The 27,518-nt window shown below is 44.3% G+C and overlaps 1 protein-coding gene across 1 annotated transcript; it reads right to left on the bottom strand.

The window, feature by feature from the left end:
- Nucleotides 1-3,598: 3,598 nt before the first annotated feature.
- Nucleotides 3,599-27,317, bottom strand: HAL (histidine ammonia-lyase). Its single transcript, XM_019038819.2, has 21 exons — nucleotides 27,208-27,317; nucleotides 26,640-26,967; nucleotides 25,909-25,969; nucleotides 25,773-25,800; nucleotides 25,057-25,131; nucleotides 24,893-24,965; nucleotides 24,739-24,805; nucleotides 24,418-24,455; nucleotides 23,647-23,772; nucleotides 21,357-21,496; nucleotides 19,154-19,201; nucleotides 18,036-18,183; nucleotides 17,035-17,130; nucleotides 16,878-16,936; nucleotides 14,849-14,929; nucleotides 11,738-11,803; nucleotides 11,496-11,661; nucleotides 8,885-9,019; nucleotides 7,542-7,650; nucleotides 7,373-7,442; nucleotides 3,599-5,308 (listed from the first exon to the last, which is right to left on the bottom strand). The coding sequence occupies exons 2-21, from the start codon at nucleotides 26,884-26,886 to the stop codon at nucleotides 5,168-5,170; spliced, it is 1,974 nt and encodes a 657-aa protein (XP_018894364.2). The 5' UTR covers nucleotides 26,887-26,967; nucleotides 27,208-27,317; the 3' UTR covers nucleotides 3,599-5,167.
- Nucleotides 27,318-27,518: the final 201 nt, after the last annotated feature.

Raw genomic sequence — 27,518 nt, forward strand, 5'->3', positions numbered from 1 at the left:
TGCACATTGTTGTCATCATGAGAGGTGACAGCATGCTGGCAGTCCTCAGAGCCCTCGCTTGCTCTCGGCACCTCCTCTACCTGGGCTCCCACTTTGGTGGCATTTGAGTATCCCTTCAGCCCCCCGCACTGCACTGTGGGAGCCCTTTTCTGGGCTGGCCAAGGCTGGAGCCCACTCCTTCAGCTTGCAGGGAGGTGTGGAGGGAGAGGCGTGAGCGGGAACCGGGGCTGCGTGCGGCGCTTGCGAACCAGCTGGAGTTCCGGGTGGGCGTGGGCTTGGCAGGCCCCGTACTCCGAGCAGCCGGCCAGCCCTGCTGGCCCCGGGCAATGGGGGACTTAGCACCTGGGCCAGTGGCTGCGGAGGGTGTACTGAGTCCCCCAGCAGTGCTGGCCCACCAGCGCTGCGCTCGATTTCTCGCCGGGCCTTAGCTGCCTTCCCACGGGGCAGGGCTCGGAACCTGCAGCCCGCCATGCCTGAGCCTCCCACCCACTCCATGGGCTCCTGTGCGGCCCGAGCCTCCCGGACGAGCACCACCCCCTGCTCCACGGCGCCCAGTCCCATCGACCACCCAGGGGCTGAGAAATGCGAGCCCACGGCACAGGACTGGCAGGCAGCTCCACCTGCAGCCCCAGTGTGGGATCCACTAGGTGAAGCCAGCTTGGCTCCTGAGTCTGGTGGGGAAGTGGAGAGTCTTTATATCTAGCTCAGGGATTGTAAATACACCAATCAGCACCTTGTGTTTAGCTCAAGGTTTGTGAGTGCACCAATTGATACTCTGTATCTAGCTGCTCTGGTGAGGACGTGGAGAGTCTTTATGTCTAGCTCAGGGATTGTAAATACACCAATCGGCACTCTGTATCTAGCTCAAGGTTTGTAAATACACCAATCAGCACCCTGTGTTTAGCTCAAGGTTTGTGAGTGCACCAATTGATACTCTGTATCTAGCTGCTCTGGTGAGGACGTGGAGAGTCTTTATGTCTAGCTCAGGGATTGTAAATACACCAATCAGCACTCTGTATCTAGCTCAAGGTTTGTAAATACACCAATCAGCACCCTGTGTTTAGCTCAAGGTTTGTGAATGCACCAATCAACACTCTGTATCTAGCTGCTCTGGTGGGGCCTTGGAGAACCTGTGTGTGGAAACTCTGTATCTAACTAATCTGATGGGGACGTGGAGAACGTTTGTATCTAGCTCCAATCAGCACCAATCAGCGCCCTGACAAAACAGGCCCTTGGCTCTACCAATCAGCAGGATGTGGGTGGGGCCAGATAAGAGAATAAAAGCAGGCTGCCCGAGCCAGCATTGGCAACCTGCTCAGGTCCCCTTCCACATTGTGGAAGGTTTGTTCTTTTGCTCTTTGCAATAAATCTTGCTACTGCTCACTCTTTGGGTCCACGCTGTTTTTATGAGCTGTAACACTCACCGAGAAGATCTGCAGCTTCACTCCTGAGCCCAGCAAGACCACGAGCCCACCGGGAGGAAGGAACAACTCCAGACGCGCCACCTTAAGAGCTGTAACACTCACAGCGAGGGTCTGCGGCTTCATTCTTGAAGTCAGTGAGACCAAGAACCCACCAATTCCGGACACAATCACGATGGGGTCTTTGGAGCTGGAGCTCTGAACCTCATGCGATTGTTTAAGAAGTCTTGAGACAGTGTAGGGGGCACACAGTTGCTGTGTGTGATGGCTCCCCTGTGACCAGTCACCTAGGCACTGTGAACATTTGGGGTGCAGGAGATAGATATAAAAGCCAAAACGGAATGTTAGGTCAAGTCTTCCCTGGAACTCAAGCAACGCAAGATTAGATTCTTCTATTGAAGAAACAAGAAGAAGCACATCTGATTTTTCATCTAGGAGGCACTCACTTTAAACAAATAGCATTCGTGCCTTTTTTGAAAGAAGACAGAAGAAGACATAAACCCAAACTGCCCTAGTCCTCCCAGGCCAGCGTGCTGCAAGCCCGTGCAACTCACGGAGTTTGCTAGGAATGCAGAACCTCTGGCTGGATGGACCCAGACCTGCTGAGTCCGAATCTGCATCCTAATAAGCCCCGGGTGATTCACATGCACATTAAGGTTTGAGCAGCTCTGAGTTCTAAGCCCTGATCACACCAATCTTCACACTGTTCCTTAGGGGACAGTGAGCTGCTCAGGGCCATGCAATACGGTTCCCTCTGCCCAGAATGCTTTCCTTCTCTTCCTTACATGGGAAACTGGAGCTGGACGCCCCTCCCCACATTCCCACATCTCTATGATAGCTACAAGCATTGTAATTTAACTGTCTTTTCTATATTAGACTAATGAAGTCTACCCTCTGGGCTGAAACTAATGTTCTCCAACTATTTTCTGGTATATTTTCAATGTTTACATTTAATAAATTAATACTCTCAACAAAAGTAAGCAAAAAGGCAAAATGGGCTGGGAGCGGTGGCTCACGCCTGTTATCCCAGCACTTTGGGAGGCCAAGATGTGTGGATCCCTAGAGGTCAGGAGTTTGAGACCAGCCTGACCAACATGGTGAAACCCCATCTCTACTAAAAATACAAAAATTAGCCGGGTGTGATGGCGCATACCCGTAATTCCAGCTACTCGGTAGGCTGAGGCAGGAGAATTGCTTGAACGCAGGAGGCAGAGGTTTGCAGTGAGCTAAGGTAGCATTATTGCACTACAGCCTGGGTGACAGAGCCGAGACTCCATCTCAAAAAAAAAAAAAAAAAAAGCAAAATGAACCATAAAGAGAGAACCATAAAGTTTAATAAAAAGCAATCCAGTGACCAGACCCAAAAATCAGACACAGGTTTAAAGCAGTATGAAATGTATCTGCTTTTGAATTTTGCTGGTTGTGATGACTTTTTTTTCTTTTTCTTTTTTTTTTTTTTTTGAGATGGAGTCTCACTCTGTCACCCAGGCTGGAGTGCAGTGGCACGATCTTGGCTCACGGCAACCTCTGCAACCTAGGATCAAGCAATTCTCCTGCTTCAGCCTCCCGAGTAGCTGGGATTACAGGCACCTGCCACGGTGCCTGGCTAATTTTTGTAATTTTGGTAGAGACAGGGTTTCACCATCTTGGCCAGGGTGGTTTTGAAATCCTGACCTCGTGATCCACTCACCTTGGCCTCCCAAAGTGCTGGGATTACAGGCATGAGCCACCGCACCCAGCCTGTGATGGGATTTTATGCATGTGGTAGATTGTCAGATACAGGCCCATGGATCACGTCAAATCACACGCCCGTGCCCTTGAGTGTTACCCTCCCAAATTGACTCTGGGCCTGGAACGTGACTCGCTTTAGCCAACAGGACATTAGCGAACGTGGCACAACAGGGGCTTGAAAAGCCCTTGTTCTTTAGTGTTTGCCTCCTCCGGCTGCCCTGAGACAACTTGTGACAAAGACCAGGTGAGCCTGCGGGGCTGGGGAGGAAATCCTGATGCCTCCAACTCTTTTGTTGCTAGCCAATGGGAAAAAGAGTATACTGAGTCAAGCATATTGTTCTTAAAACGGTTGACATCTGTCAACTGAATCCTTCAGAAGCTTGATTAACTGCTGTTAGAGGCGCTTAACTTTGCTATAAATACCTAAGAATAAAGCAACACCATAAGGCAATTGAGACTTAGTTTATTCCATGTTTCCCTTGAAGTTCCCTTGAAGGCGTGTGCTGTCAGTTACTAATAGAGCTGTGTAGAAAACTCAGTGACAAAGTGTCATTTTGACCTGGAGGGCTGCAGGGGCCGTAAGAATCCAGCATTCCCCAAACTGGAGCGAAGAGCACCATCAGACCACTCGAGGTTACTGGCTCAATGGCAGCCCACGGATGACAATGCACAAACCTCATTTGTGTGTGTTCACATTTGACAAAGAATAGCACCAAGAACAACCGTTAGGTAAACAGTCTCCTCAGCACATTTTTTGCTCCCTGAATTGCTGTGGGCAGCAGTTTTCACTTCAGTTTCCACCTGACAGGTTGTAAATCTAAAGGGTGAAAACTCTATTGTGAAATCCACTGTTCGGCCCATTTTAGATGGCAATTAGGTAGGCAAGGTGGCAAGTGTGTCTGTCCTCCTCTCCACCAGCTGTGGTCTTTAGAGCCACGGTTTCAGACCACTTGAAGGGCCTTGCACATATATGCACACACTGGTGCAAAGTCACAGAGCTTAGACTTGGGAAGCCAAGAGGTCATGTGACCCATCCTTCATCTGGACAGATACACTTAAGCCATCCCTGAAGGTCCTTTATCTTCTTGGGGAAAAAAATAGATGCAGTAATACATTCTAGGGCTCCATCTGACCTTTATCAATAAGACTCATTTTAATGATTACCATTACAGAAAGGAGGTTGGTTAATCCCCAAAGATTCCTTATCTGTGAAATGAGGAAGGTTACAATAAGAATGTGAATAGGGTACTAACACCTAGGAAGTGAAAATACTAACCTCAAACTCCCATGTAAGCATTTGGGGGATACGTGTAGTGATAAGTACAAAATACACAGTTTAATAAGAGCCACCCAAATAGCAATCTTTATATTCATTCCTTATCTCCTTTGCACATGAAACTCCTTGTTGGTTTTAATCACCTCTACAATTAATAGCTGAAGACCCTATTGACTACTCTTTACTATGATCCAATTAATAGAAGAAAAAAGCAGCTTAAGGACAAATTATGACTTAAAATGGTTATTTATGAAGGCATATTAAGGCATATCATGCAAAGTAAAATTAGCCAAAGAAAGTCAGCTGGTGGAGAGCTTGTTGAAGCAAATTTAAAAAAAAAAAAAAAGGTTAACAAAAGCCTAATGTTTTTAGAAAAAATTGCTATCAATCTGTTTCCAAATTTGAATTCATCTAATGCTAAGAGTAAAAAACAGGCACATACAATTGTGGTTATTCTTCTCACCCTTAAGAGTGAGTGGCCTGTTGAAACTGTTAAGAAAGAAAGAAAAGTTTTATAATCTGAAAATACCTGGTCGGTCTTGAACCACGACAACAGGAACACGGTGCTGAATTTAGCAACTATAATACTGCCATCAGCCTAACCAACGTAGGCTTTAGAAGAACTGAATTATACAATGGATTGATCTACCTAGGAAAGTTCTCAGGTCTCTCCTTCAGCCTAGTATTGCTTTGTGCTAAACTGACTGCCCTCTGATCTGCTACTTCATGAAAAAACCCATTAAAGGTCCTCAGACTCCGGGATTTTGGTGGATTTCTTGTGCAGAAATTGCAGTGAAAAGGCTGTTGGAGAAAGAGGTCTTGATTCTGGAATATGCTCCATTCTGTATTTTTCAATGTATGGAGCAGCTACTTCCCAAACCTGAAAAGCAAGGACAAAACAAAGTTGAAATATTGACGACATTGTTTCCACATGCTATTAAACATCAACTTCATTCGAAGTCAGAACATACTCTATACATGACCGGACACAGCTGCTGTTTGCTTGCTTTTATTTTAAGCCATTTGACACATGACCTGTGTCAATTAGTCTTTGGTTGCATTAAAGACTGTAAATATACAAAGTCCAAAACTTTCTAAAGTCATCATAAAGATTTTAAGCTGCATACTTTTCCAAGCAAAACAAGCAAGCAAATAACAAAACCCAGAGAATTCAGTGTGGACAGAGTGAAGGATAGTTGCTCCAGGGTCTTAACAGTACCTATGTGGTTTTTTCTTGTTTTTTTGGTTTTTTTCTTTTTTTGTGAGACAGAGTCTCACTCTGTCGCCCAGGCTGGAGTGCAGTAGCATGATCTCAGCTCACTGCAACCTCCACCTCCCAGGTTCAAGCAATTCTTGTGCCTCAGCCTCCTGAGTAGCTGGGATTACAGGTGCATGCCACCAGGCCCAGCTAATTTTTGTATTTTTAGCAGAGACGGGGTTTCACCATGTTGGCCAGGCTGGTCTCGAATTTCTGGCCTCGAGTGATCCACCCACCGCAGCTTCCGAAAGTGCTGGGATTACAGGCGTGAGCCACCACACATGGCCTGGACCTGTGTGTTTTCTAAAGCAAGCCTTAAATGGTAAAAGGCAGTGAATTGTATTTCCCTATTGCCTTATTCCCATGCAACAGGTGCTCTGTTCCTTTGACCCTGCTACTCAAAGCGTGGCCTGTGCCCCTGCAGTATCAGCATCACCTGGGACAAGTCAGAATCTTGGCCTTCACCCAGACCTACTGAATCCACACCTGCATTTTAACAAGATGCCCAGCAGATTCATAGCCACTTTAACGTTGGAGAGGCACTGCCTCAGATCCTTGGTTAGTTTTTGCCTCCCACCCACCAAGCTCTTTTCTCTTTCTTTCTTTCTTTCTTTTTTTTTTTAAGCATAACATCATCTCAAAGTAAGGCCCTGGACGGGCATGGGGGCATGTGCCTGTAGTCCCAGCTACTCAAGAGGCCAAAGTGGGAGGATCACTTGGGCCCAGGAGTTTGATTCCAGCCTTGGCAACATAGCAAGACCCGCATCTCTAAAAAAATGTTTTTTAAAAATTGAATGAAATTAAGGCCCTGTTTTTGGTTTATATCTGCTTTTTAACTGATTGCCACTGACAGCCAAAGAGCCTTTCCTATTATTTTTTATGACCTTAGAAAATGAATACTCTTAAAGGCTAACCTCTCGTATACCTCCCTCCTAGCACCAAAGTTGGCAGCAGACAAGCAGCTTCCCCATCCAGAGTGCAGGACATGCTTAGAAATAATGGGTGTGAAAATCACAGGGAAAAATCACTCCCCCAGAGCAGAGCAACTGTTTTAAGGAAATCAAGCGATTCTAGGGAACATAACACCCACAAGTTATTCAAAAGGTTTAAAGCACTTCAAAAACGATATTTAAAAGATAAGCCAGCATGCTGGGCATCTGTACCTGGCAGCTGAGTATATGGTCAATGTAACCAGTGGAAATATGCAAGAAAGAAAAACCCGTATCTCACCAGAGCACTAGACAGACCGAAAGTCTTCTGAAGTAAACACCCGGGCCTTGGTTTTCTCTCCAGGTCTACACAGCCATTGCACCCAGTGGTGGTAGTTGTGATAGCATCACCCAGAAGGGAATGCACTTTTGAATCAAAGAGGACATCTTGCAGGGGTGGGGAGGCATCAATGAACCTGACATCTTATTTTTTTCCCCATGAATATTGTCCCAAAACTCCATTTAAAATCCTTTTCTGTTTCTAATCCTTAGATATTCAACCGTTGGCTGCACCCTGGTGCACTTAGTGTTTATTATATGGCTTCTTAGTGGTGCTGCAAGTTGTTGCTCAAATACCTTTTTGCTCATTCCCAAGGAATGGCCGGAAAACAATAGAATAAGGCAATGTTTCTCCATCCCCGACTTTGCTTTCCTGTAACAATTAAAAATTAAGAAACAAGCCAAGGAGCCAGCTTGCCTTCTGCTCCAGGAGCAGCCTGTGGGCTGCCTCGATGTCCGGGGCCATGAAGCGATCTTTTATCCAGGGCCTACAGGGAGAGCACATCCACCCATCAGCCAAACATTAAACCCTGCCAGGGTTCACAGTGCTGAACTGATGTAATTTTCAGAGACCTGTTTGATCTTACCTTACAACAGAGCGCACCAGGTCATAGACCCTCTCCAGCGGAGTGGTTGTTTTCAGGGGACGTAGAAACTCTATGCCCTGGCAGGCTGCAAGGAGCTCGATGGCCAGCACTGAAACAAGAAATTCCAAGAGGGTAGCTTATGAAAGTCTGACTTCATGCTTAAGGAATGTGGATTTCCCAAAGTTGACACCCATCACCACCCAACTAACAGATGGTTTGTTCTCTGTCTATTGGTAGAATGAAGTTGCTTTGGTATTTAGTTGCCATTTTAACCTGTTTTCTAACCCCTTGACTATATCTTTAATGCTGAGAAGGGGAGAATTGAGACATTTACCTGAATAATTACCAGACCTGCACACCTACCCAGGAAGCTGCCCATTCATCTGCACTAGCAAAATCTGCCATGTCCCCCATTCACATCCTCTAACAAAGGTTTGTTGGCCAAGTTTGGGTCATGTGGGTAGGGAAGGAAGTCAGAAAGAAGAGCTGATCCTCATCTTGAGCCCCAGTTCTATTAAATAATTGTATACATTTCATCAAGATGCTTTACATCTCGTGGTTTCCAATTCCATATGAATTGCGGGGTGGGGATACTGGACTAGAAGATGAGAAATTGCTTCCAGGTCCACAGTGAATTCCACAACTTCATCCTCTCCCATTGTGACCTGTCTGCACTCACTAGGGTTCATAGTGTACTTCATAAATTGAATGTGCTGTTGAATCAAGGTGGGGTGTGAGGGTTCACGGTACTCTTCTCTCCACTTTGAATATGTTTTAAAAGTCTCATTAAAAAAAACACTTTGGGGGTGAGGTGGGAGGATCGCTTGAGGCCAAGAGTTTGAGACCAGCCAAGGCAACACAGCAAGACCCCATCTTTACAAAAAATTTAAAAATTACCCAGGTGTGGTGGTGCTTGCCTGAGGTGTCAGTTACTTAGGAGACTAAGGAAGGAGGATCACTTGAGCCCGGGAGTTCAAGGCTGCAGTGAGCTATGGTTGCAACACTGCACTCCAGCCTGGGTGGCAGATAGAGATCCTGCCTCAAAAAAAAGAAAAAAGAAAAAAGAAAAAAAAGCCAGCCAAAGGACCAGCTTAGTTCTGCATGGTTCCTTGGTTCTTAATCTTTAGTGAAGATCAGAATCACCCGGAGGGTTTGTTAAACACAGATTGCTCCGCTCTCCTCCTGGAGTTTCTGAATTAGCCAGCCTGCAAGGGGGCCTGAGAGTCTGCCTTCCTAACAAGTTTCCAGGTGATGCTGATGTTGCTGGTGGGAGATCCCACTTGAGAACCACGGGCACAGTGGTCTATCAGGCAGGCTCGCCACCCCGAACTCATCAGCATTACCTTGCTCCACATGCTCGATGACCCTGAGGGCTTTCCTTGCTGCCCATCCTCCCATGGAGACGTGGTCCTCCGTGGCTGCGCTGGTGGAGAGGGAGTCAACAGACGAGGGATGGCACAGAGCCTTGTTCTCAGAAACTGCAAGAGACCAGTGCCAGTTAAGAAGTGCTCCTCATAGGATGTGCTGTCTAAAGGACCCGTGGCTTCCACAGAGTGCTCCACAGCATGGGATACACTCTCCAGAAGATTTTGGACATTATCCAAGCACCTGATGGTAGAAAGCTGCTTTGGGAAGAGGAAGCAGGTCATTTTTTTCCCCAAGTGAGGACTCTAAAGCACTAGTGAGTTCTGAGGTAAGACGGAGATGGGAGAGCTGGGAATTCTAATATAACAAGGCCAAGATGACAACCTGGGAAGCATATAGCATGCCAGGGAGACTAGGGGAGAAAGAGACATGATGGCCATTTTCAGGTACTTGAGGTCAATTTGGTTGTGTCACCAGAATTCCTGTGTGGCATTTGGGGACTGAGGCTGGACCCATAAATCTTGGGCAAGAAGATTTAACACTTCAGAGTGTTCAAGGATGATATAAATGGATGTAAACAGGGGCTCGATGACTGCCAGAAATATCTGGGAGGTGGGGGAATTCTAGGGAGGACCAAGACATGGGACTCTCAAGCTTTCCAGTGCACATGAATCACTCAGGGACCTTGTTATAACAAAGATACTGAGCTTTGGGTGGGGCGCGAAATTCTGCTGTTCTAACGAGCTCTCGGGTGATGGCCATATTGTTGGTCTGAGGACTACGCTATAAGTAGCAAAAACTTAGGTTATGAAGTTCCCTCACCCTAGCTTTGAAGTCAGGAAAGGTCAGACTCAAAGTCTCTTCTCCTCTTTCTTTGGCTTTAAGAGTGGTCATGGGTGAAGCTTCAATTGTTTTCTATGCTGTATGGGATCGTATCCTAAGATGATCTCGCTTTAAACTAGGGTCATGCTACTTTGTCAAGGTCATGTTGGTTGGCCAAGGACTTTCCAGGTTTCAGCACTGTAAGTCCCAAGTCCTTGGACCCTAAACTGTGGACTATACAGATAAGTAACCTGTGGTAAGGCTTGTTCAGAAAGATAACTTACAAGGGCCAAAAAAAGAAAAACACTAATTTTACTACAATGAAAGCAAGCCAAACAACCTCAACAGGCAGCTCGGGAAACTAAAACATATTCAAATGAGGCTTCCCAATGTCCATCCTGTTCTCTAGAAATCAATGACTACTCCCCCACTACTACGTTATTGTGAGAAATTTCTACCTGTTAAAGGGGTATTTTATTAATAAGCAAGTAAGCAAATAGAAGATACTGGTCAGAGGAGGTGAATTCAGTGGCTCTTAGTTGGTTATTTGTGTTGGTTGGGAATAATATTAATAGCAACTAGTATTTATTTAGTGCTTATGATGTGCCAGGCTTTATATACATCAATTCATTTAATCCTCCAAACAACCCCCGTAGGTAAACTTATCTCCATTTTATGCAGGTGTAAATTGAGGATCAACAGGATAAAGAGGCTCACAGAGCTAGTAAATGGCAGAACTGGGCTTCTGATCTAGCATCTACGCATGTAATAACTCATGCTATCCTGCCTTTTAGGGTAGGGTTGTTAGATAAAGTAGAGGATGCCCAGTTAAATTTTGATTTTAGATTAAAAAAATAATTTTTGTAGTACAAGTATGTCCCAAATAATTCAAATGTAACTAGTCATCCTGTGTTTTTGTTAAATTTGACAACCCTATTTTAGGATTAAGTATTGATTAAAATGAGATCCTCATTAATTGAAGTAAGAGCACATTTTTGCATGCCAAAATTCAGGGTTTGAATTCTGCTTCACATCTTGCTAGCTGTGCAATATTGGGCAAGTCACTTAACTCTCAGATCTTCAGATATTCATCTACAGATAACAATAATAGCACTTACCTCAGGTGACAATTGTGCATTTAAGTGAATGAACATAAATGAGGCCCTTAGCACTTACTTAGTGCCAGGCACTGTTCTGATGTGTTAATCTGTCTCTTACAATCTTGAGTCAGAAATAAACTATATTGAAGCTCAATCTTCACAGAGGGTATCCTGATTCTTATAAGCATTTTTTTAATGTTGCAATAACATCTTTATGTTTTTAGTGGTTGTTATATCTAGTGAAATGAATCCAAAGTTTAATTATAGGTTTAAAAGTTTAAAGTTTAATTATAGATTGGTTCAAGTTTCACCATTAACTATAACCATCTTAGTCTTTTTCCAATAGTCTTCAAATGGAGATTTGGAAAAAAGCTATAGAGATGAAGTTCATATGCAATGTCAAATTGCTTTCCACAGGGAAATTGTCCATTACAGCCTTATTATTGTATTATTATATTTCAGTATAACAGTATCGAAGTTTTTAAACTATTTTTTTCTGAAAAATATTAGAGTTAACCTGTTACCTTTGCACTGAGAGAACTAGGATGCAGATAAAAGTGGTGAAAAGTTAGATCTCACTCAGAGACCACATTTGATACTTCTAGGTGAAATGGAAAGACCCTTAGATGGACGGGCATGTGTTCTGGGAAAGGGGCAGTGTCCTTACCAAGGGCTGCTGCCGTGCAGTGAGCTATCATGAACCCAGAGTTCAGACCACCTTCAGCCACCAAGAAGGCAGGCAGCTCACTGAGGGAGGGATTGCAGAGCCGCTCGATTCTTCTCTCACTGATTGCGGCAAGTTCATGGATGCCAATGGCCAAGTAGTCTAGGGCCTGAAAGAGGGTCTCCATTTAGTCAGCCTATATTGAAATGTGCCTTCTGGGTCAAGAGCAGTTCTAAAAAGCTTACTTTGGCTGGGTATTCACCATGGAAGTTTCCTCCAGAAATTGTCTCTTCCCTATTGGCAAAGACCATCTTTCAAAAGAGGTTAAGGCTTGAAGATAACATTTGCCGGTCACTTCAAGTACAACCCCTTCCTGCCTTCTTTTTTAATGTGGAGGTGGCAGTCTGTGTACAAATGTGGAGTGGAGGGAAAGAGACAAGTCTTCCTGCAAGAGACATAAAGGGGCACAAAAGCAAAAAACAAAAAGCCTTAAAGGTGGATCATGTACACCCAATTTGGAGGCTGAAAAAACATGAACCTTGAAATGATGTTTTCTCTTGAGATTAGATTCTCAAGCACCATAACTGTACTAACCTGGTGGTTAGTACCCACCCTCAAAAGGTTTATAGCCTGAAACTAAAAACAGAGACCAACACATCTGTTTGAAAGCAACTTCTGTTTCTTCAATGGGCACGGCAAACTTGTGTTCCATAGAAGAATCTGTTGAATGGGAAACTCTGCTGATGAGCAACTACCAAAATGTCTGGAACAATCAATTTTGAGAAAATTTTCAAATTCTTTACTCAGTAATCTGGTGTCAGTGTTCAACAGCAGATGGTGGCCAATATGTCCTCATGAATCCATTTTAAGTAGGTGGCAAGTTTAAATTTGCTGAATATTATTACTCTGGGTAATTCTTTTTTTATTTTCTGTATCATTCTGTCACCCAGGCTGGAGTGCAGTGGCGCCATCTCGGCTCACTGTGACCTCTGCCTCCCAGGTTCAAGTGATTTCTTGTGCCTCAGCCTCCTGAGTAGCTGGGATTACAGGCATGCACCATCACACCCAGTTAAATTTTGTATTTTTAGTAGAGACAGGGTTTTGCCATGTTGGCCAGGCTGGTCTTGGACTCTTGGCCTCAAGTGATCAGCCCACCTTGGCCTCCCAAAGTGCTGGGATTACAGGTGTGAGCCACCAAACCCAGCCTTAGATAATTCTATTCCATCATGCACTTTACTTAAACCAGCAAGCACCCAGGAAAAGGCAGTAACAGATCCTTCTTCCTGGTTCTAAAGAGCTAATCTTTGCCTCTTGGGCTCAAGAGTATTCATTACCTATTAACTGAGAACTCGCTGTGTGCAAGAAAGTTTCTAACTTTGAAAGAGTTAGAGATGTATGTGTTACATTAACCCACTCAAGTGTGGATTACTCTGTTCTGCATGTGTAACTGTGAGCCCATTGGGTCTAGCTCCTTGGTCTTGGCCTCCTCTCCATTCTCTGAATCCCTATAGCAATGGAATTCTGCATCAATTTAGAACTTAGACATGTTTTTATTGTCCTCTAGTTGTTCCAAATTTGTTTGTTGGCTATTAGATTAAAACAATTAGAATTTAACTCCCATAATATCCAGCATGTGTGATGGGGCTCCGTATCTGCAATAGAAAATTGAGACACATATTCTTTCAGGTAACAGCAGTATTGCAAGAGAACTCCCAAATATTAGCCTACTGGAAATTTATCAATAATTAGCAATCTTTAATTGAAAAAAATAAAAGACTTTTGGCTGAAATTCTTGCTGAGGCAAGTGGTAGCAGAAGAATTTAGTGAGGAATTAATTATCCCCTGCCCCATATTCAGTAATTGAATGGTAATTTCTAAAAACTATGAGACACCCTTTAAAAGCAATGATGTAAATGTAGAATAGATACTTCTTCCCTACAGTGAAAAGACTGGTACGTGAGATAAGACTACATAGAGTTCATAAAAACTACTATTCCATCTGGGGGATGGGGTGGTATTGAGGTGAATGGAGAGACCCACAATTCCTGAGGCTTATTTAGTGTGGGTTTGACTTCAGTGTAAAACAATGTGAGAGAACATAAAACACACATTCTGAAGTAAGCTTGTCAAAAAATACATACATACAAAAGCCATCTCATGGGAAACCTTATGGAGCTATCACATAACCATCTGCTAACTCAGTCTGTGACCTGCTTTTGGGGCTGCTTATTCAGCACTTTCTCTGGGATTCAGAACTGAGGCAGATGTGGAATAGGAAAAATAGATTCCAAAGGCGTTTGATTATCTTCAGAGGCAGTGCTATTTCCATGAAAACTGTGCCAGTGTGACTCCTGACTGATCACCTCAACATCTGGGGAACTGAGCCATCATGGAACATTCCATAGAAAAACCAGATGGCTCTGAGATAAGCCACACCATTAAGAGAGGACCTCCATCCTTGAGAAATGGAATCAGTTTTACTATTTCTTTGAACAAACGCAAAAGCACTAATTTGAGCAAAGTGCACATGACAAATAAAAACTCATGATGGGGGCCGGGTGTAGTCGCTCACACCTGTAATCCCGGCACTTGGGGAGGCCGAGGCAGGTGGATCACTTGAGGTCAGGAGTTTGAGACCAGCCTGGCCAACACAGCAAAACCCTGTCTCTACTAAAAATACAAATATTAGCCGGGCCTGCTGGCACATGCCTGTAATTCCAGCTACTCAGGAGGCTGAGGCAGGAGAATCGCTTGAACCCATGAGGCAGAGGTTGCAGAGAGCCGAGATGGCACCACTGCACTCCAGCCTAGGAGACAGAGTGAGACTCCGTCTAAAAATAAACAAAAAAAAAATGCCAAAAACCTCAGGATGAGGAAGCCATAACTCTTTAATCAATACTTTGGTAAGTGTTAAAAGGCTGACCTCTGCATAACACAAACTGCTCTCACTCAAAGCAGAGAGGCCTGCATAAATTGTTCAGCATTTCTGCAATCACATTTGTGACCCACATCTTCACCCTTCCACCAACAACCTTGGCAGTGGGTTTTAGGGCCAGTGTCTTCAGGAAACATGTCAGCCATTGCTGGAAATATCTTCTTAAATCTTGAATGGGTCCATTTTGAAAGTACAGCGTGTTAGACTTGGAACCTGAGAGTAGGTTCACAGGTCACCTCTGCCACTTACCAGCTCTGACCTGGAGAAAGTCAGTTAACCTCTGAGCCTCAGGTACTGATTCATTTACTCTGTGAAATGGAGCAATGGAACTGAGAATCTACACAAAATGATTGTTTCAGTAGATCCTAAAATTACCAGCTGCAATTCTATAATTGCAGGTTAGTATACAATCAAAAGATACAGGATTATCTGTCGCGCTGTTCAGTTCTGTGGTAATGATGTTCTTCACAAATGCTATTGTATCATTCACCACACCATGGACCTAAAATACAATCAAAATAAGGTATATGACCCATTTGATTACCTGAAGAGTACCAATATTTTTAAGAGAATATAGAAGATCTTATCTTAAAGTTATAAAGAATATAGAAGATCTTATTTTAAAGTTATAACCATGGAAATTATACTCTGTTCATTTTGAACTGAAGATAATTTTGCTATAATTCTTTTGGGTTTTCACTGAAACAAATTAGAATAAATTCATTATCATATATATTCACATTAGATCAATCTATACAAAGCAGCATGGTGTGGGAGGAAGAATGCCAACTCTAGACACAGGCAGATTCACTCCCAGGTTAGTGGTAGGACTTGGGCAAGTTCCTTAGGTTTATAGTTAAAAGAGAGGAAGACTTAGAAAACAGACAATAGCACTTATGGCTTTTGAGAAGTACATAAAATAATGCAAACAAATTCTTGGATGTGACTCGCAGAGATTACTCAAATAGTAGCTATTATCCAAGGCAGTGAAGTTCATTAAGCATGAAGGTATCACATTAGAAGATGCTCACACATAAGGCAGCTACCCTGTACAAACCCCAGAAATAGCCACAATGCTATAAAGCAGCACCTGGCTCTGGTTTCTCCCAGAAGTCAAGGAAGTAATTATCTGTCTGTGTGATCGTGGGCAAGAGACTTAATTCTGTGCCTCAGTTTCCCCATTGCAAAATGAGAGAAAGAGTATCTTATAGTTGGGAAGATTAAATGAATTAATAAATGAAAGACAGTGATAATGGTGCCTGTCACATAGAATCTGCTATCGTTATTAAAATATCAGGGAAGTCTTACATCAGGACTTAATCTTCGTGTAGATCTAATTTGGCAATTCTTACCCATAGGTGTTTTGATCTATTGCTCAATAAGCTAGCTAGAAAAGACAACTTGCTGAGTAAAGGGAAATGAGGGTATTTATTCTAGGGAGGACTCTCTATTACACCATAGACTGAAATTTGGCACAGACCAAAATATGGTTTATTGCGATGCCTGGCTCTCTAATTGTCATATGTAAATTATACATCTGCAATACAGATACCTAATGCCAACCCAGGTCATCTGCATTTTTAATTTAAAGTTAAGCATCACAAATTCATTTAAAATAATTTATATTGCCCATAAAATGCAAGTAAGTTATAACCATTACTATGCACTTGAGTTTCAAAATGATATAATTAAGACTTTCCTGTAAACACCTCTGACTGTCTGGTTAAAGTTTCATCTTAACAGGGAGAAACAGTACAACTCTACTAACTGGTTATGATTTTATTACTAAGAATTTTTAAAAGTTAGGGCACTGAATCAACATGAGAGGTTGTCTGGGCCAGGGACGGTCCTCACGCCTGTAATCCCAGCACTTTGGGAGGCTGAGGCAGGTGGATCATTTGAGGTCAGGGGTTCGAGACCAGCTTGGCCAACATGGTGAGACACCCATCTCTACTAAAAATACAAAAATTAGGCATGGTGGCACATGCCTGTAATCCCAGCTACTCAGGAGGTTGAGGCAGGAGAATCGCTTGAACCTGGGAGGTGAAGATTGTAGTGAACAGAGATCATGCCACTGTACTCCAGCCAGGGTGACAGAGTGAGACTCTGTCTCCAAATCAAAGAGTTTATTTGTTGGTTGTCTGTCTCAAAAAAAAAAAAAAAAAAAAAAAAAAAAAAAAAAAAAAAAAAAGAGGTTGTCCTCTGAAAGTAGGTTGAACAATCAAAAGAAAACAAATAGTTCACCATATAGAATAGAAACTTTACAACAATTGCACACATAAAGGTAAAATATACATAACTTTTCATAGAGACAGTAAGAAATTTGGACTATAGTTGACCATCACATGTTTTTCTAACACTTTCCTATTTTAAAATTTTTCATCCTGAACCTGGGGAAAGAAAAACTTTATTGGCATTTTTTATTGACTTTTTTTTTTCTTTGCTTTTACCTGTGGACAGCAGCGCAAGGTGTATGCATCCTGGACGTGATCACAGAACCTGTGACTCTCTGTGGAAGAGGTGGAGGGGATGAGACAGGGATCATGTTACCAATTCTTTTCACAAAACACATAACCAAATAGGTCACTCCCATAAACATGGTCAGACCTGCTATTTCTGATGGGTGGTGATCTGAGTCCAAGAGTGACCGAAACCGAAAAGCAACTTCAATTTGCCCACGGTGAGGTCGAAGAGCATGAATGTCTAGAATTGATGAAGGAGAAAAAGTCTGAATAATTCCATTTATTTATTTTTTTAAAGATGGGGGTCTCACTATGTTCCTCAGGCTGGTTTCAAACTCCTGGGCTCTAGCGATCCTCCTACCTTGGCCTCCCAAAGTGCTAGGATTACAGGCATGAGCCACCATGCCAGGTCGAGTAATTCTGATATTAGAATAAATGACCATCAATGGTTCAGGACCATCTACGGTGCTGACACAGCCCTCAAAAGTCCCAGGGGTCCTTAGCCACCACTCGGAATTAGAAACTTAACTCCGAAAGCACGATTTTCCTTATTGACTTGACTCCTTCTACTTTAAATATCTGAGAGCAAACTATATGTTGAGACCACTGGGAATTCCACTCAAGACACTGGGCCTACCTTAAAGGAACAGGGCTAATAACAGGAGGGAGCCCTACAGTGGCCTAATTTAACTCATTCACTTTTAGACAATGTTCTGCCCTTTTTCATATTATAGTTGGGGGGTCGTCAAAATTCACTACTTTCTAAATAAGCTACCAATTCGACAGTTTTTCTTTCCCAATTTTCTAGTCGGGACCAACTCTAATCCTACTCCTCTTTACAGGACTCCTAAGTCCTGTAAAAAGATTCCTAAGACAGCACAGAGCTTGACACACCCAGATCCCCGGGTGCTCTGAGGCAAGTCACTCAACTTCTGGGCTGTGTGTATCTGTAAATTGCGGTTCTTTCAAAGATCAGTTGTGCCATAGCCTAGATGAAGAGGCAGCACACTGGGTACGCCACAGGCACTTGGGTTTTCTCCTTCCCTACTACCTGCCCCCACCACTTCTGTGTCTAAAGATCTCAGCCACCCCGCCCCACCACCTCTGGTTGAATGAATAACAACCAAAAGGAAGAACCCTACTGACCAGTGTCAAAGGCTTTGGTGGTGCCCTTCAGCACCTCAAGGGTCAGGGCTGCCACAATGTCAGCCTGCCGTGCAATAGCACTGGCTCGCTCTACAGCTTCACAGCCCAGGGATGTGATCATCTGCGTCCCGTTGATGAGTGCCAGGCCCTGTTGAGGGAGAGAGCAAAGTTTCCTACTGTGATTATTGTAACGAACCTACATACCCATGGATTTTGTATCTTTTGCTTTCATAAGAGAAAAATTAGCCAGTCAGCTGAATTATGTTTATGTTTTCTAAAGTGCGGGACAGTAATGTTTATTTAAGCCCTTGAAGAGTAAGTGCTATCATATGTGAACTCATAAGCACAAATCTGGCAAATGAAACACTCATTAAGTATCCCCATTCCCAAAGCAGCAATGCAGCTCTGGAGTATAGACTGCACATAAAATCTTTAGTGCATTAGGTTGCATTTCTTCTTTAAATTCTTACTGTTATAGACGAGACATCCAAAAAAACCCAATTCTGGTCCAAGACTCTTAGCTTAGAGCATTCTAAGGAATTTGGGCTGAGAACATCTATCTCTCAGAGATCCTAACAGAACTCAATTTGAAGTTTTAAGTTCCTAAGAGACCCCCTATGCATTGTGGCATGAAGAATCTTTTTTCTTTTTTGAGACAGGGTCTTACTGTGTTGCTCAGGCTGGTGTGCAGTGGTGCGATCATGGCTCCCTGCAGCCTTGACCTCCAGGGCTCAAGTGATCCTCCCACCTTAGCCTCCAGGGTAGCTGGGATTACAAGTGTGCGCCAGCACGCCTGGCTAATTTTTGTCTTTTTTTGGGGGGGGGTGGCGGTGGGTAGAGATGGGTTTCGCCATGTTGCCCAGGCTGGTCTCAAACTCCTGAGCTCAGGCAATCCACCTGTCTCGGCTTCCCAAAGTGCTGGGATTACAGGCATCTGCCACCATGCCTGGCATAAAGAATCTTTTAAATTCTTACGGAGGTGCCCCTTCTTCAGGGATGAACTTTAAACAAACATGCAAGTTGCATTTAAGGAACGATTGAGGCTGAGATTAAAACTGAAAATACTGCATAAATAAAAACTTATGCACTATGAACATATTTTTCTTGAGTTTCCTTACCTCTTTTGGTTTAAAAATAACTGGTTTCAATCCATGGGCTTCTAGGACCTATAGAATGATTAAAAATATGAAAATGGGTATCAAATGAAATACTAACGTATTTCCAATATCATATGGAATCCAATAATAGCTCTTTGCACCCAAAAGTCCATCTTATAAGAAATGAGACCTACAGGAGCTGGCTGTATTCATGTTCTCTGGTCTATTCTCTAGTTCTGTTCTTTAGTCATGAAAGCAGACTTATCTTTCAATTAATTTTTGTACTGAAATCAGGGGCTCCATTGTCTATAGAATCAACCCTAAATTTTGGTTTCTAGGTCCTTCGTGTTCAGTTTCCACCTTAGCGGTTCACCTTTTTTACCGCTGCCTCCTGACATGCAGTCATCTGACACACATACATGCATCTGTGTTGTGCTCAGGCTGGACTCCTCCCAGTTCACGCTCCCTTGCCTCCAGAGCTTGACCTAAAAAGTCCTCTAACCTCATTAATGCTTCATTTAAATACTGGCAAAACCTCAGAGCAGGGCTTTTGTGGCACATGTGTGAGCACCAATGAAGAGGGGATTATAAAATTCTCTCTACTAGATGGAGACAGAATCCTGAGGGGCAATGGGCAGAACAATCTTCCCTTGAAATAATAGAAGTAGAGAGTCATTAAGTTAAGGTCTCTCTAGGAAAGAAGGAAGGGGAAGTTAAGGTAAGAGAAGGACAGAGCTGGTCCCATTTACTGTGTCAATTTCACGATTAGATTCAAGTATCAGCTAGAGGCTGGATTCTGTTCTGGGTGTTGGGGTCGGTCTAGGAGTAGGCAAAACGAAGACAGGCAAGCTCAGGGCAATCTGAGTAATAGTACATTCAGTGCTTGAGGATGTGGGAAGTGGGTGGGGTGCAGTGGAAACCAATCATTTGCTAGGAGAGCATACAGGAGGGTCACAAGGAACTCAAGAGGTAGGAAGTGGAGCAGCGGAGAGGGAAGCTTCTTAGAGGGCTTTTCTATTTTTCTTTTTATTTTTTAGACACCTGTCTCTGTCACCCAGGCTAGAGTGAGCACAGTGGTGCAATCCTAGCTCACTGCAGCCTTGAACTCCTGGGCTCAAGTGATCCTCAGCCTCCTGAGTAGCTGGGACTACAGGCACATGCTACTGTGCCAGGATAATTTTTTAATTATTTTATGTAGAGGCGGAGCCTTGCTTTCTTGCCCAGGCTGGTCTTGAACTTCTGGCTTCAAAAGATCCCTAGAAGATGTTTCAGAAGCAGAAATAGGAGAGAGAAGAACGTATTTGTACCAGACCCTCTGCCCAGCACATTCCTGCTGCAAGCAACCTCCAGTTTCTGCAATGCAGAACCACACATAGAAGGGATTAGGGGCTAACGTGACAAACAAGACCCTTGAAAGCCACTTTAAGTTTAGCCTTTATCCTGAGGACAATGGGAAGCATTACAAGTTTTCACCAGAACATGCTTGAATTTGCTGTTTAGAAAGGTCAGGGTGATTGCTGTATGAGGGTGGTCGGAGGAAAACACTGTCCATAGTGAAATAATCAAAGACAAGCCTGCACGGAAGACAGATGATCTAGAAGCTGCATCCCCAAAAGGATTATCTATTTCCTTAGCTGTTTCCTCTTCTGGGGCCCTCTACCCCTTTCATTTACTATCAGGGAAGCTCCCAGCAGTTCATCAGGGATGATACATTAAATGATGCTTTATGCTGCTGTAATGAAATTCAGACACAGATGAAGAAAACACCAAAGCTTTATCAAAAACAGGCTTTTTTGATTAGCCACTAGGGTAAGAGCTTAGGGAAAAACGAAACCTGCTTTCCAGAAGCCATATAGTAAGTGCTATGAGCCATACCACTGCACCTGTGAGACCAGCTCGTAATTAAAATTGTGACAGTGTGTGACCTCCCTGCTAGGCACTGGAAATGTTGTAGGTGCAGGATAAATAATTGGGATTAACAGTAGCAGTTATGCCTTTTCACCAAGGTGATTACCAAACCCAGAAGGCTGACAGCTGAGTATAGAAGCTAACAACAGTCTTGCCTAATCTGACTTCTAAGCTTTCGTTGTCTCATCTATAAAGTAAGGATAGTAGAGGCTCCCTCACTGGGCTGTTGTAAGGATTAGGTGATACAAAGCATGCAAGCACAGTTGGTGTCCAACCTAGGGCAATTGCTGCAGATAGAAGCTGCTACAAGTCTTACATATTTAGCATCAGCCCAGCCACTCTTTGGAGACCACATCTTCCCTTCTCCAATTAGCCCAAGAGCAAGATGAGAGAGTGGGGCAAGGTCTCCACTGGCACCAACGGTTCCTTTCTCTGGAACATAGGGCAGGCAGGAGGCTGGGAGAGAAGTAGGCAGCAATTAGTTCAAGAGTACTGCATTCTGACTCTCCTTGCTTTGCCAGTGAGTGCCCCCACCGCCCTCCCAAACACCCTGCCTCCAATATCTATCACTTTATGGCATAGATACCTGGGGAAAGACAATTCTTCAAACCCAGCTAATATGTAAGGGACCTGGATGAATTGTTACAGAAAGAAAAAGAGGAGTGGAGGTGGAGAGGAAGAAGAGAGGAAGGTAAAGAGGAGAGAGGGAGGAAAGGAGGGCTGGAGGGAAAGTCAGCAAGAAGGAAAGAAGGGCCGGGCACAGTGGCTCAAGCCTGTAATCCCAGCACTTTGGGAGGCCGAGGCGGGCATATCACTTGAGCCCAGGAGTTGAAGACCAGCCTGGGCAACACGGTGAAACCCTGTCTCTGCAAAACATACAAAAATTAGCCAAGTATGGCGGCGCATGCCTGTAGTCCCAACTACTGGGAAGGCTGAGATGGGAGAATCGCTTGAACCCGTGAGGTGGTGGTTGCAGTGAGCCGAGATCGTGCCACTGCACTCCAGCCTGGGTGACAAAGCAGGATCCTGTCTCCTAAATAAATAAGAAGGAAGGAGGATACTTCTGGATGCAAAGCCCTCAAAATCTGTGTGCTCTAATTCAACCTAGTACTTCCACTTGTAGAAATTTTAGCAATATATCTTAAAGACGTGATCAGGAACTAGCTGTTTTTTTTTGTTTTTGTTTTTGTTTTATGGTTCATTGTTTATTATAGGAAAAATAGTTAGAAATTATCTAAATATGAAAATAAAGGACATTCATTTGACCAAGTTCAGCCATTCACAGCTATTGGAAAATGTTTGGAAACATTGGAAAAGTAATATAAAATGTTCCAGAAGGAAGTGGTGCACCAAAGCATTAACAAGGTTTCCCAGGGGAAGAGAAGTCATAGGCAACTGAGTCTTTTCATTTTGCCAGTCACCCAGTCTACACTCCACTGCCCCTTATCAATGAACACGTGCCATTTTCTAAGAAATTCCCAAAAAGTTACCAAAAAAGAGGCTTCATTTTTCTGAAATAAAATCAGATTCCTGAGAGCAGCATTTTTTCCAACTGTTAAATAATGTCAGTCGGGTATGGCAGTGCCATCCACAGACCAGCTTCTGGCTGATAGTTCACGCTGGGGAATTCTCAGAGGTGCCTTAGACTCACCCATAAAGTACAGGTGGGTTTAAGGTTGGAGTGCTACTATCTGGGATTTTAGGGCTATATAGTATGACAGACCAAGGTAGGAGTAAAAATAGGTGTTGGAATCACTACTAATCTGTTCAGCACAGCCCTATATACAATAGACTGCTCGTTCAAATTGCTCTCCACTCATTGGCAGATCCTATTTACGTGCCACTTGCGTCCATAACATGGAAACTCAAGAATGTGTTTTGCTGTTTGTGACTGCCTCAGCACTGCTTCTCCTCCCTCTCCTTCCCCTCAAAGAGTTCTGAGTCTCCACTGACCTAGAAGGCTTGTCCTTACCTGTGAGAAGGGACAATACCTCCAACCACTGCAAATCTGGTTTCCACATTAGAATTTTCCTATCCAAGAAGAAAGCTCCAGAGTTGAGTTCCCTCATATCCTGCCACTACGTGGCTTCTTGATTACAAGGGAGTCATTAACCTCTTTGCATTTCTGTTCTACCCTTGCAAGAAGTTGGATTTTAGTGTGCAAGTCTGGCCATCACCTGGGGGGCATTACGATTTCAGATTCCCAGGCACCAACCAGAACTACTGAATTGGCCTTTGGGATGGACATTGATATCGTTATGCAATTTTTCTAACCATATTCGTGTACCACTTAATCCAAGGTTCTTCTAGGCAGGCTTGAATGTAAGGGCAGACTTAAGAGTCCTGTTCTAGTCTTGAAGATGACAAATGCTAGGGAAAGGGTCTTGCAGAATAAGTTAAAGTTCACAGGAGTAAGCATCTCTGATCGACTTTCTCCTCTTCCCCCATCTAACTATCCTCCTTTTTGCCAAAGGCATTTCCCACTCATTTCAATTATTTCATGTCTTCTTATCTCAGGTGATACCTCAGCATCTGGCCAATCAATTCTACCCTGTGGTACATGTCCAGCCTCCACAGAGGTTCCGTCTAGGGAGCCATTGCATTACCATTAAACATTTCTATGACTTGATTGAGGGTCTCCAGGGAAATGCCACTGTATCCTTTGGCTAAGACATTGATCCTTAAAGCCAAGAGCATCCGACACCTCTCAGGACTTAGTGGTTTCCCAACACCTGCAAAACAGAATTGATGTTTTCTCTAAGAAAAGCAAACTCCTTTCTTTCTCCTGACAACCGCCCTCCCTCCCTCCCATCTTTCCCATATGTAGCCCAGCCTGCTATTACCTTCTCCTCTTGGCTCAGGTAGTTGGACTACTCTCCCTCCTGCCTGTCTGACTTGTCCGAGCCCCATCTTCCTGACAAAGGTTAAGACCCCAGTTTTGCCTTCTCAATTCCCCTTTTTGGGAAGCTTCAGTGAACCCCTGACCTCCCACTCACCTTTAGAATAGCATCCAGAGTCCTTAGCACAACTTCTTTACCATCTGATGGGTGCTGATTGGTGACAGTCTTTCCCATCTCACTATGCCCATCCTAACTCATTCTCTGAGTTCCAGGCTTTATTTCCTTCCCTGAATGCAACACTGTCTCCACGGCATGGGACATGTGTTCTCATACCAACCCCATCCCTCCACCTGGCCCATTTCTTTTTCTGAGGCTCAGCTGATTCTTTCTGCATCCCTTCTCACCTCGGCACCTAGTTCTTGAAATGCTGTTTTGAGAAACTAGCTTTTTGTGACTAAAACTGGATAACTCACACTGTGCTGTGCTTTATTCATCTAATCACACAAGATCCAGGAGGCACCCAACGTTTTGACTTACCTGAAGAATGTGAACGTACTAAGTTGACCTGAAGCTCCCTGCAACAGAAAGGTAAAAACCCTCTTAGATACACTGCAGTGAGAAAATGTTCCCTCAGCTGGGAAAATGAAGGGAATCATGGTCAAATCCTTGGAGGGACAGAAGGAAGGCAATGGGAGAAACCAGCCAGCCTGGGTTTTCAATACCAACTCACATGCAAGGTAACCCAAGCCTCATCCTCTGATCTGTAAATTGGGGCAAATGTGAATTATTTCCCTTGTTGAAAAATATTTCAAAGATGAGGGTAGGTGGAACGTGAACATATGTGTGTTTTAAACTTACTGTAGCTTATTGATAGGAATTACAGTTCTGGCAAATTTCCCGAAACCTGTAGTAATACCGTAAACAACTAGGATAAAAAGAAACATTATGCAATTAAATGCAGGGATTTTTGTTTGTTTATAAAAATATTTATAACATAAAGATAAAAAGATACCTGTTTTCTCTTTTATGATGCTATCTATGACCTCCCTGGATTTCTGCACCCTCTTCTCAGCAGTTGGGGTGAGCTAGGAAAATGTTGATCAGAACTGAGCACATTAAAGACTTCCACGGGCAACAAAAATGGCCAGAGGACATCTTTCCCCTCCCTCCCCATACCTTTATTTTGTAGCGTCCCTTTCCCAAGTTGACCAGATCCTCCGTGGTCAGACTGTCTCCATCTAACTCGATGTACTACACAAAAGAAGGGGATCTCAGTGAGTCTGAACAGCTTGATTATTCTAACCAGAGTAGGGACACCTCCAACAGAACCAAACTGACATTTCAGAGATCTGATCATTGCGTGAAACATGAATATGCTAAATAAAAATGCAGCTTGCATAAGAGGAGGCTTATTGGTGCAAAAGCGTAATGCCTTTCCAAGCCCCCTTTCCCTACTACAGAGCTGGATAAAGCCCTGTGGTTTGTTTGTTTGTTTGTTTGTTTGTTTTGAGACAGAGTCTCCAGCCCAGGCTGGAGTGCAGTGGTACAATCATGGCTCACTGCAACCTCTGCCTCCTGGGTTCAAGCAATTCTCGTGCCTCAGGCTCCTGAGTAGCTGGGATTACAGGTGCACGCCACCATACCTGGCTAATTTTTGTACTTTTAGTAGAGATGGAGTTTCATCATGTTGGCCAGGCTGGTTTCAAACTGATGACCTCAAGTGAACTGCCCACCTCGGCCACCCAAAGTGCTGGGACTACAGACATGAGTCACTGCTCCCGGCCAGCCCTGTTCTAATTGACAGTGTTTACTCAGAAGTTTTCCTGGCTTTCCTCCCTCTTAAATAAGGGGCCTTAATTTTCTGAAGAAAAAGAAAGTGGTTTGAAGCTTACCTTTTCAGGCTCCCGGTACTTGCTGTATCTGTATCCAGGTAAAGGAACATATAGGGTGGTGTGGAAAAACCCCCAGCCCCACCATCTGCAGGAGCCACCCCCCAGAGCAGACCAAAGAGCCTGTGGGAAAGGATACAGATAAACTCCTTCTGGTTGAGATGGAATGAAGTCAGGAGACATGGCATCACCCTCTATAACTAAAACAATGCACGGGAGACTCGTTACAGATCACATTGTACAGCCATGTTCCCCCTGTTAAACCAAGGAAGGGCCCATCATTGGCCCATGAATTGTATAGAAATGGCTGCTTTAAAACTACTTCAGATGGTTTCATGTGGTCTTAGCATCTTTATGTAGGAGCAGAGCAAAAAGCAGAAAGGTAGGTGTCAGGGCAGAGACCAGGGGTTTAGATGAAAGTTCAAGACAGAATTCCACTTCCATCCCCATTCCCAGCTTTGTTTTCTTCAAAATCTGAACTGATGCTATGCTGCCGGCCTCCAGTCTGGGGGTGGGGGTGGATTCTTTTGAAAGGCAAAATAACCTCAAAATGATTCAGTCACTGCAAAGGGATTCAGACCTGCAGCCTTGAGTACCAGTCTAGTCTTTGTTACTTACTAGCTGCCGGAGTCTGGGTAAGTTACCTCCTCTCTGATTTCTCCTCCATCAGAGGTGGAGGAGAATCCTACGCATCTCACAGGGTTGTGTGAGGACTTAAGATCCCCAGAGGCGTGGCATGTGCCTGCACAGAGCCAGCCTCGGCAAGCCTGACCTCTGCTCATCATTTTCCCTGAGGTGGGGGTTCAATGCTGCAAAGACTAAGCCAGACCAAACCGCACCCGTTCGCGGCCCTCTCCTGCAGCCACTCACCTACTTCCACGAACTCGTTGTCCTCTAGGGCCACCTCCAGCCGGTCCTCGTTGTCCAGCAGGCCCAGGCCCTTGCACCGGCGCACAAGGAAGTGCGCGTCATCCACGGAGGTGAAGCCACCATTGTCGGGCTTATTCTTGATATAGCGCCTCACGGCCTCCCGGCCCAGCCAGCCCACAGTGAGCTGCGCGTCCTGGCAGGGCACTGCCAGCCATTCCCCACGTACGTGCACCGTGTATCTGGGCATGGCTCCGCTGCAGCCTGAGGTCCTCAGCTGGTCACAGGAGGGGACAGCTTTATGCAGGAGTGGCTACCGGGGTGTGGTCAGCTGGAAGGATGAGAATAGACTTTCAAACCACTCCCCCTCCTTCACCTTTACTCATTCATGCATTGGACAAATATTTATTGAGGTACCCGCTGTCCCTTTGGTTTTTGTAGCCGAGCAGGGGCAGGAGCAGGGGATGCAGACGGGTGAGCCTCCTGTCCACTTTCCATCCAGACCTGCTGCCAGAAAGGCCTGGGGTCTCCCACCTTGGGAGGTGCTGTTCTTGTCCCTGATGGCACCTACCTCCTGCTGGCACCCTTTCTTCAGGGTCCCCAATTTCTCTCTCTTCCCTCGTTTCTGTCTGTGTTCTCTGCCATTAAGGGCAGCTTATAAACACCATGTTCCTGTCTTTATCTGAGATTACTCAACTGTAAAATGCGTCCTGCGGGCCAACTGTGACACTGGGAGTGTGGCAATCGTCACTCATTTGTTTATTCCACAAACATGTATTGAGCAACTACTTCCTGTCACCAGTAAGGTTTTCTGAAGCTTTCTTTCCACCAGGGAAGACTGCAAAGGCCAGAGATCATTTTCACAACTAAAGGTCGTCATCT

This window comes from Gorilla gorilla, chromosome 10, assembly GCF_029281585.2.
Source record: "Gorilla gorilla gorilla isolate KB3781 chromosome 10, NHGRI_mGorGor1-v2.1_pri, whole genome shotgun sequence".
In the NCBI taxonomy this organism is placed as follows: domain Eukaryota; kingdom Metazoa; phylum Chordata; class Mammalia; order Primates; family Hominidae; genus Gorilla; species Gorilla gorilla.